This window comes from Dreissena polymorpha, chromosome 3, assembly GCF_020536995.1.
Source record: "Dreissena polymorpha isolate Duluth1 chromosome 3, UMN_Dpol_1.0, whole genome shotgun sequence".
Classification (NCBI taxonomy): domain Eukaryota; kingdom Metazoa; phylum Mollusca; class Bivalvia; order Myida; family Dreissenidae; genus Dreissena; species Dreissena polymorpha.
In genome coordinates this window covers 20433388-20444450 of record NC_068357.1, presented here as the reverse complement: position 1 = coordinate 20444450, position 11063 = coordinate 20433388, and the positions used below count along the sequence as shown (strand labels likewise).

The 11063-nt window shown below is 36.7% G+C and overlaps 1 protein-coding gene across 2 annotated transcripts in view; it reads right to left on the bottom strand.

The window, feature by feature from the left end:
- Window positions 1–223: 223 nt before the first annotated feature.
- The window catches only part of LOC127873215 (ribosomal protein S6 kinase alpha-5-like), a 43612-nt gene continuing 32772 nt past the window's right edge, over window positions 224–11063 (bottom strand). For both annotated transcript variants that reach the window (XM_052416975.1, XM_052416976.1), the window contains exons 14-15: window positions 8441–8591; window positions 224–5351 (exon numbers count right to left, since the gene is read on the bottom strand). In XM_052416975.1, coding sequence (XP_052272935.1) covers window positions 4291–5351; window positions 8441–8591 — 1212 coding nt within the window. In that variant the 3' untranslated portion in view covers window positions 224–4290. The remainder of the gene's footprint in view (window positions 5352–8440; window positions 8592–11063) is intronic.

The window sequence follows — 11063 nt, the reverse complement described above, 5'->3', positions numbered from 1 at the left end:
CTTTGATTCGGATGCACAAAACAATGGCAATAGGAAATATGCGAAGAACGAACAGAAAATCAAAGTCTTTGGCTTTAATGATTTTAGTGACGATTGTTTTCAACCAACAAAAGCCAATTAACACGAACACCGTTTTCGTTTTGTAAAAATAGTTCTTGTTTAATATTTCTCCATCTTGAAAATGGTCACAAACAGGATAAATCACTGCAACAAAGACCAAACACAAAATCCATTCATGATTTATTTAAAATGACAATAGAGAATTCTCTCATTTGAATTAAAATGATAACAGCTGGTTTGTACCTGCTTAAATTAAAAACAGTCATTGATAAAATCAATACTAGCCATTTAACAACTTGACAAAATAAACTTAAAAACTATTCTGTCATCATATTAGACAATCACTAATAATAGCATGCATAACATTAGAATATATATTTTATCAATCATAACAAGTTCAATCATGTCTTCTGATAACTGTTATTTTCAACAGGTTATAAATATTATAAATTTTTCATTAACATAATATATAAATAGTATATATATTAAGCGTTAAACATAGGTATGCTTTAAGCACACAATCACTTTAACAAATATTTATAATACATACAAACTTAAATAGAACTTTATGTGTAATTCAAATACTATCATACAATTATATTGGCAATCTGTTACAAACAAGAGGGCAAAAGGCCCTAGATCCCTCACCTGAGACGCTATGGCAATGAACTGTTTTAAAGCAGCTTTTTTATGTTTGTGCAATAAATGACCTTGCTTTCTTCCCCGAAAGTTTGTACTAGGCTGAGTTGTCATTAGAACAAATATTCTGATCAAGTTTCATGCTGATTGGACAAAACGAGTAACTATAAGAGTGTTCATAAGGATTCACTAAAGACATGTTACAAAATTTGTCCCACCCCTTTGGCATTTAAGTTTTAAAATGGACAAGAAACATTCTTAAACTTGGCTTTGAATTTGGACAAATGATGTAACCAAATTTCATAAAAATTGGGAAACCAATGTGGATTTAAGTGTTAACAAGCATTCTCTTTAATTTGACCTATTTTTGTATTTTTTAACCCAACATGACCAAGTTTTAAACTATATCTAGGGATCATTGGAAAACATGTTTTGAACTATAAATGCAGCCTCTAGAGTGTAAACACTGCAAATGCTGATGATGCACAGTACAGGCCGGACAAAACTGATCAAAAAAGGTCAGACTGCACAGGCTTATCTGGGATAACACTTTACACACATGCATTAAACCCCTTTTCACAAAGCACGGCTCAAATTACAAATAACCCCATACCTATTTGTTAGAAAAGTATTCAGAGGGGGTAATCATGTGACAGTCCAGACGGCGAAGTCCATGCCGAGATAGTAATTTTTCGCTGTCTTATACGGTATAATACACATTATTACTTTTGCTGGATGTATAACTGACGCCCACTTATCAGCCATATCAATCAAAGGCCAATTAGCTTTTATTTTGTAATAAAATTCGATTTAAATCTCTCCTTTACTCCCCACAAAATTAACTTTGTGGAGCTGTAATTAGGTCCTGCTAAGAAATTTTGCAGAGGGTAAAGTTGAGTAAAGAGCAAATATTTATATGAAATAAACTCCAGTAACTTTTTGCTGAGATGACTGGAAAGAAAGCAGCATTAAAAAAATTAATACAAATACCGTAATAAAAGGTACACAACACCCCAAAATACCTGCATCGGCATGGACGTCACCATCTTGATTATCACGTGATTATCCCCTCTGGTATTGCACATATAAACATCATAGTATTGACTTATTTGACCTTGCAATTTATTCACTAAGGATATGTGGAAGTACAGTTATAACTTTTAGCATGTAGAAGTATAGTAAGAACTGTTAATATTTTATGGGAACTGACAGACAGAGTTACCATAATTTACCCCACAATCACACGTTTGCCTGGGTTAAAATTAATACTTTAACACATAACTAGAATAAAAGCACTGAAGATCAACTTCAAACAATCAAAACATGCAAAAAAAACTATAAAAAAAATAATATAACAGTAAGAGCCCTCAAATAACGTTCAATTTTAATGTTTTCGATTGTTTTGAAATTGTTCCTAGTTTTCTGGGGGCTGTAGCAGGTTTATATATATTTTTGTCGTAATCCTTTGACTACACATGATCGTGATGGTAATTGGCACTGTTATATCAGCTTATAGGTGATAAATATAGGTAATAAGTTTAAATGAGCAATAAGTTTAATAAATAACACAGGTTGCAAATAGAAAAAAAACATTGATTTAAATAAAATTATAATTCACGTATTTTGACAGTATAACACTTACATGGTCATCTTTTTAATTACATTTTTAAGGAAAAGATCACAACTTGCATAATGCAGATAATTATCATCCATAAAACTAGAAGTAAAAATTTGATGAGAAACAGCAATGAGGAATATTTAAAACTATCAACCAAAGATGTGTATGTTTGAATGTGAGTTACAAATGTGGAGAAAAAACGTTCAAATGATATAACATTACATGTACACGTACAATGATCTGAATGTGTTTTAATTCAATTAAACATAGTAGATATAAAACACATACTAAAAATATAAAAAAAGCCCATAGACACTCATAATAAACAGAAATTTCGAACAATATTTAGAAAAATAAAGTTAACAGATTAAAAAAATCAATGTTCCTAATGAATTTCTGGCTATGATATCTGAACATTTACGAGCGAACTCGAGATTAGCCTATGTTAGCCTAGGGCAGCTTTCGACGCTGCCCAAAGCCAGTCTTGGGTTCGCTCGTATATGTTCAGATAACATTGCGGAAAATTAACATGGAATATATTGTCGCACAGAAAATAAAAACTAGCATTTAGTATCTCGTTAAATCTATGTTACCATACCACATCGAGCATTGAAATTTTTGCTATTGCTATAAGGAACAGATTTTTTATGGGTTAACTTGTTTTTACGAAATATTGTATGAAATATTTGTTGTTTTGAGTATCAATGTTACTTTAAGCCAAACTGAGCAATTCATTAAAAAAATAATCTTTAACCATTAATATCCTATGTAAAATACTAAGATTATTGATCACAAAATGGTAACTTAAAACCAAAGTTTCCACTAAAACTACACACAATTACCTTCATTGTTCACCTCCCCATTGTTGGCCATTGCCTTTCAAAAAGTGAATTGATCATGTCTATGTATCATGTATTAACATATTTAATCTATTAGTACAGACAATCCAAAGTAGTCTTCTTTATTGTTTTTTAACAATTTCAGAAAAATATATTGAAATTGTTGCATACAGATTCAAATTTGCAATAAGTTCATATTAAATTCTGTATTGTAACAAAGATTCAATTCTGCAATTAACGCTTGTCAACTTGCCCTTGAAAACATTTCATGTGTAGTGATAACAGTAAAGACTGATAAATGATAAAAACATGAGAATTGATGCCATTTTGTCAAACCATGACCTAAACTAGCAGCTTGACAACTTTATGATAAACGTAACCAATGGTAACATTCTAAATAAAGCATATTAATGTGTATTCTTTGTCTGGAGTAGTGATGTTAACTTCTATAAAACAAACACATGTGTATTTCCTAAGCCTTATTATATGAATGTCACAAACATCAATAACTTATATGTAAAAAACAAAGTTACTATAAAAGAATAATAACATAAGGGCATACTTATCATAACTTTTATGTAGTATGTATCGTTAATTTTCTTTTCATATAATAGGTGTTGTAATTAGACCCATTCCTGAAGCCAAATTAACACATATCGTTGAAAACGATGGATGCTCCCCTTATGTACGCTATAAAACTGTAACCAAACTGTGAGAAAATCTTTTATTAGCCTCAATGACCTTGACCCCAGTGACCTCAAACCTCATCAAAAGGAAGAGGTCTATGCAAGGTACCTACATGCCAAATATGTAAGAGATCAGTAAAATATTGAAGGCACTGTAACAAAAGTGTGACGGAAAAGTGTGATGGAAGAAAGGAAGTAAGGAAGGAAGGACAAACTGGCAACTAAATGCTCCCCAATTTTTTTTCGAGGAGCATAATAAATAACAAATTCAACCAACAATACATCACTTACAATATTTGATTGATTCTTATTTCTTACAATGTTATTTCTTTTTAAATATTTTTTCCACCTGCAAGTTTTCATGTTAAGAATTTCACAATTTGATCAGTACCAGACCCATAACCCAAACAGTGTAAAAATTGCTGATATATGCATAAAATATTATGTTCTAATCATCAATCACAATTGTTGAGTCATGTCTAGCCTTCTTGTGAGTAATAGCCTTTTTGTTGGAGCTACTTGATGCAGAATGACTCCCATCACTCTGTGACTCAGTATATAACCGATTCATTTCAACATCTTTACTATCCTCTTCAGTTTCATGGTCAATTATTATGCAATCACTGCTTGTTTCGAATTCATCACTATACTCCACCTCGTCATCATCAACGTCATCTCCATCAACATCAATGTCAGCACCATTGTCATCACCGTAACAATCCTCTTCATCGCCGCAGTCAGAATCCGTAAAAGTCTCATCCGCCTCGAGACTGTGTTTCCGCTTCGTGCCTCTTGTCTGAAAGGGAGGTTCATCGATGGACGCTTCTGATTCCGAAGAACCCCGTATCTCTTTAACAGGAATTTTACTACTTCCACCACTAGAATCTGGGCCAAAGATGAACAAGTCCTGAGCGGACTGCACGGACGTACTACTGTTCCCACTCGTTAAAAATTCGACAGGCGTTTTCCGCTGAGGTGTGAATCCAAGGCTATGTGTAGAACTGTGGGAGGCGGACGAAGTATTCGACAAGTTCGAATTATTAGAAAGGTTTCTAACTAGTTCCGGCGTCACCACTGGTAATGTATTAGATAGCAGTGTACTAGAAACAACAGAATCACTGGCTACAGGACTTACGTCAATATAATTACTTGTCCCAACAGTACTTGTACTTGAGCTAGCGTTACCCTGAGAGAAATTTTTCGTGGAGGAACCACTCGAGTGACTACTGTCTGTTGATTCACTGCGCTCATCAGATCCCTTTTTCTGCTTTCGTCGACGAGCGAGGGGGGCTTTCCCCACAGGCTGGAGGGTGAAACCCTCGCGCTGGGCCTTATGGAAGGCATCCATTGTAGCTGAGAATTGGATCTGGACCGCAGTGGTGTTTGTGAGCACCCCCGGGGTCAGAAGTGTCTTCTCCGATAGCACACTGTTATTGTTCCTTAGCAACCACTCGTTCTTCTTTAGATGTTCCATTGTGAGTCTTTTTTTTGGGTCAACTGTCAGCAGCCCTGCAGTGTAAATTCCTGGTGAGTCTATTTGCGATAGTGTGAATATACTAAAACAAGAGGGCCAAGATGGCCCTAGGTCGCTCACCTGAGACGAGTCGGTTCATTCAATCTTTACCAAATGTCAAACTTGACCTAGATATTGTCCTGACAAACATCCTGGTCAAGTTTCATCATTATTTCATCTGCGAGTCATGATCAATGTACCAATGAAGTTTCATGATCGTAGGCGTAAGCATTCTTGAGTTATCATCCGGAAACCATTTTTCTAAGTTGAGTCACCGTGACCTTGACAGCCATTGTGTGAATACGTTTTTTGGCACTGTGACCTTGACCTTTGACCTAGTGACCTGATAATCAATAGGGGTCATCCGCGAGTCATGATCAATATACCTATGAAGTTTCATGAACCTAGGCATAAGCGTTCTTGAGTTATCATCCAGAAACCATTTTACTATTTCAGGTGACCCTGACCTTGACCTTTGACCTAGTGACCTGAAAATCAATAGATGTCATCTGCAAGTCATGATCATTGTACCTATGAAGTTTCATGATCCTAGGCATAAGCGTTCTTGAGTTATCATCCAGAAACCATTTTACTATTTCAGGTCACCGTGACCTTGACCTTTGACCTAGTGACCTGAAAATCATTAGGGGTCATCTTCGAGTCATGATCAATGTACCTATGAAATTTCATGATCCTAGGCATAAGCGTTCTTGAGTATTCATCTGGAAACCATTTTACTATTTCGGGTCACCGTGACCTTGACCTTTGACCTAGTGACCTGAAAATCAATAGGGGTCATCTACGAGTCATGATCTATGTACCTATGAAGTTTCATGATCCTAGGCCTAAGCGTTCTTGAGTTATCATCAGGAAACCATTTTACTATTTCGGGTCATCGTGACCTTGACCTTTGACCTAGTGACCTGAAAGTCAATAGGGGTCATCTACGAGTTACGATCAATGTACCTATGAAGTTTCATGATACTAGGCATAAGCCCTCTTGAGTTATCATCCGGAAACCATCTGGTGGACGGACGGACCGACATGTGCAAAACAATATACCCCTTCTTCTTCGAAAGGGGGGGGGGGGGGCATAATGAGAAAACTGCCCCCCTCCCAGCAGCCATATTATTCAACTGACCGGAACCATTTTTGAACTAAACTCTCGTATCAAGGAAACAAATATTCTCAGCAAATTTCATGAAATTTGGGCCAAAAATGTGACTTATACTGTGTTCACATTTTTTCACTATATACATGTAGAGAAAAATGCCCCGCCCACTGGCGGCCATGTTTTTTCACCGATCCCGACCATTTTCAAACTTGTCTGAGATATCATTAAAACCAATGTTTTGACCAACTTTCATGATGATTGGGCAGAAATTGTGACTTCTAGAGTGTTTACAAGGTTTACAAGGTTTCTCTAAAGCTAAATAGGGAAAACTGCCACTATATACATATAGAGAAAAATGCCCCGCCCACTGGCGGCCATGTTTTTTCACCGATCCCGACCATTTTCGAACTCGTCGGAGACATCAATTGAACCAATGTTTTGACTAACTTTCATGATGATTGGGCAAAAATTGTGACTTCTAGAGTGTCTACAAGGTTTCTCTATAGCCAAATAAGGAAAACTGCCTCGCCCACTGGCGGCCATGTTTTTCAACAGATCGGCCGAGATTTCATTGGGACAAAGCTTTTGACCAAGTTTCATGAAGATGGGACAAGAAATGTGGCCTCTAGAGTGTTTACGAGCAAATGTAAACGGACGGACAGACGGACATACGACGGACAAAGACCGGTCACAAAAGCTCACCTGAGCAATCAGGTGAGCTAAAAAGTACCTTTCTAGGTGTGCCTCTTTTCTTTTTTATTTGGATATGACACAATGACACACAATTTTCTGCAAATCAAAGTAATCATGAAATAAAACTAGAGCTTTGTCACAGACGTGACAAATACCCCCACATGCCGCATTGACACAGAATATATTATGCATGTTGTCTTCACAAAAAACAGCGGACACCATGCTCAATGTTTAAAACGCACTTAGTGACCCCGTGACCTAGTTTTTGACCTGGCATGGCCCATGTTCGAACTTGACCTACACATCATCTTGATACAACTTCTGACCAAGTGTGGTGAAGATCGGATGAAAACTACTTGAATTAGAGAGCAGACACAATGCTCAATGTTTAAAGGGCACTAAGTGACCACATGACCTAGTTTTTTATCCGACATGACCCATATTCGAACTTGACTTAGACATCATCTAGATACAACTTCTGACCAAGTTTGGTGAAGCTTGGATGAAAACAACTTGAATTAGGGAGCGGACACTTAATACGGACCGACAGACAGACTGACCGACAGACAAGCTCACTCCTATATACCCCCCTAAACTTCGTTTGTGGGGGTATAAAAATAAATTTGGATGAAAATGATATAAAAGCTGTTTATATTGATATCAACTTGGAGATGCAGAATATTTTGGTGTAAACATGAAACTTCTGATAAGTTTATATTAACACTTGTTAACACCATGTTAAAAACAAGAGCTGTGTTTGTGAAACACAATGCCCCCTACTGTGCCGCTTTGAAGCCATATATTTGACCTTGAAGGATGACCTTGACCTTTCACCACTCAAAATGAAAAGCTCCATGAGATACAGATGCATGCCAAATATCAAGTTGCTATCATCAATAATGCAAAAGTTATGACCAAGGTTTAAGTTTTGGGACAGACAGACAGGCCAAAAAAATATACCCCCAATCATTCGAACCGGGGGCATAAAAACTGACACCTAGCACAGAAAAATTGAATATGGTTTCTAATATTTTTTTAAGCTATTAACTTGAAAGACTAGGCAATTCAATACAGGGTTCCCCCTGGTTAAAATTTTCTTACATACAATGTATTGTAGAACTAAGAAATTCTAACGATTTTAAGTTTTATGAATCTTATGAAGAAAAAGTTGAAGCAAAATGGAAATTTCTTTAGCAAAATTTGCTAATTTGTAGCAATTGGCTACTTTGACAAATGCCAGACTAAGCCCTGATGCACTGTATAATATGACAGATATACCCTGTATGAGAGATTTGGCTGCAGTGGAGACGTCCGTCCATTCCTTGCCATCAAAACTAAAGCGACCAATCTTGATTTCACGCATGAGTGCCTTGGCCTGGTCCTCTGAGCTGCTGGCATGGAATGGGACCCGGCCTGACAGCATTGTGTACTGAAAGGAAAGCGGATACTGATGACAGTGGAAGTTAACCCTTAACCACTTAGATATGCATTTAGTCCCTTAGAAAATACAAGAGCACCGCATAACGGGTGCCACGCTCGGCTGCGGGGTGCATTTTTGAAGAAATGAAAGATTGTCAGATTTTAATATTTTTTTTGGGGTCACAGTGACTTTGACCTAGTGACCCAAATATGGGTGTGGCGTGTAGAACTCATCAAGGTGCAGCTACATATGAAGTTTCAAAGTTGTAGGTGGAAGCACTTTGATTTTAGAGTTTTAGAGCCAATGTTCAAAACCTTAACAAAATGTTAAGGTTTTGCGGACGGTGGACAAGACGACGGACACGACACGAAGAGCTGGCTATAACAATACCTCAGGTTTTCTCTGAAAACAGCCGAGCTAATAATATTAAAGAAGTTTCTTAACAAAATAAAGTTTTCAAGGTTTCATTCCCATCTCTAAGATACTGATGAGCAGCAAATAGCATAACAAGAAACCGTCGGAGACGAGTGATGCTCCCCAAAGTTTTTTTTGGTCACAATATTGCACTATATATTCAGATAAAAGGAAACGTCTTGAGGGCACAGTAGTTGGGGTGACAAGAATTTTTTTATATAAAATTTTAAAGGGCCATAACTCTGTGAAAAATCATTTGACCAGAACCCGCTGATAATATGCACATCTCCTCTTGGTAGTGAAGATTCCCATAAAGTTTCATTGAATTCCGGTCATTAGTTGCTGAGAAATAGCCCGGACAAAAATTGCACAATATGTACAGTTAATGGAAAATTTCCAAGGGCCATAACTCTGTGAAAATTATCCGACCAGAACCCGCTGATAATATGCACATCTCCTCTTGGTAGTGAAGCTTCCCATAGAGTTTCATTGAATTCTTGTCATTAGTTGCTGAGAAATAGCCCGGGCAAGAATTGCACTATATGTACAGTTAATGGAAAATTTAAAAGGGCCATAACTCTGTGAAAAAACATCCGACCAGAACCACTGATAATATGCACATCTCCTCTTGGTAGTGAAGCTTCCCTTAAAGTTTCATTGAATTCCGGTCATTAGTTGCTGAGAAATAGCCCGGACAAAAATTGTGCACGGACGGACACGCGGACGGACAGACGAAGCGGTGACTATATGCTTCCCCCAAAATTTTTGGGGGAGCATAAAAACTGAACAGACTGTGAGTTTCTCGCAAGAGAAAGGAACCTGACCTGAATTCAAGCATTGTGCACTGCATGAGATGGAACCTAATTATGAGTCTACGTGAACTGGATGATAAAGGAAGTTATTCAATTAGTCTTAGGAATAAGAGAGCCATGGGCCCTATGGCGCTCACCTGAGACCAGAAGGCTTTAAACTATTCTGAGAATTAGGAGTTCAAAATAAAAGAAGTACTTTATGAAACAGGAACATGATTTGGAATACACCAGAAACTAGATAATAAACAAGTCATACAATCAGTATTAGGAAAAAGAAAACGAATAGAAAACATACACAACAGAATTTAATTATACTAATAATAATACAGAATCTTTTTAGCAGGAAATATGTACTAAAATAAAATCCTGACATGTGGTCAAGCTGTCAATATATGCAATATTAAAAAGATTTAAAAATATTGTAAGTAATTGAAAGCTTGATGTCTTTTTAATTGATATGTCTTCCTTCTAACTATCATACTTATTTGTGCAGTCCGCACAGACTAATCAGAGAAGACGCTTTTGCTTAAATGAATTTTTAAAGGTAGTCTTTTCTGCACAAATATCTAGAATCAGTGAAAAGTGTCGTCAAAGATTAGCCTGTGCTGACCCCACAGGCAAATCTGGGACGACACTTTACACAAATGCATGAAGCCCAGTTTTCACAGAACAAGGCTCCATTTTATGATTCTAGGTTCAAGCGTTCTAGATATTTTGTGTTGAAATGTTTTCATAATTGATTTTTGACTGGTTGAACTCCAAACTGATTTTCTTTGCTTTTCTGAAAAGCAAGCAGCATGTTAATTTGGATTATCATATTAAAATACATAGCAACCTTGATCTTTGACATGAAGGTTGCAAGGTGTCTTCCTGTCCTCACAAATAACCAGCATGCAAATGTGCATGATCATAGGTGGAAGCACTCCCCAGATATTCCGTGGAGAATAATTGGTCTACAGACCTACCATAACACATACCTATGGACAGAAGCACAGCAGCAAAACAATATACCTTTTCTCGTGTGATTGAGGTTATAAACATTACAGCTTTGAAGTGGGTTTTTTTTGGTCAAAGTTAGGATTGCAATTCAACCTCATTCCCGATCTCAAAAAAACACAATTTCCCCCAAAACTGACCAAATATTCAATTAGAAGGCTTCTGAGAAAAAAATGAAAACATAAATAAATGAATAATATGCCATATTTAGATCATTTCCCTATTGAGCTCAGAAAGTTCAACCTTAGCGAGTATAACA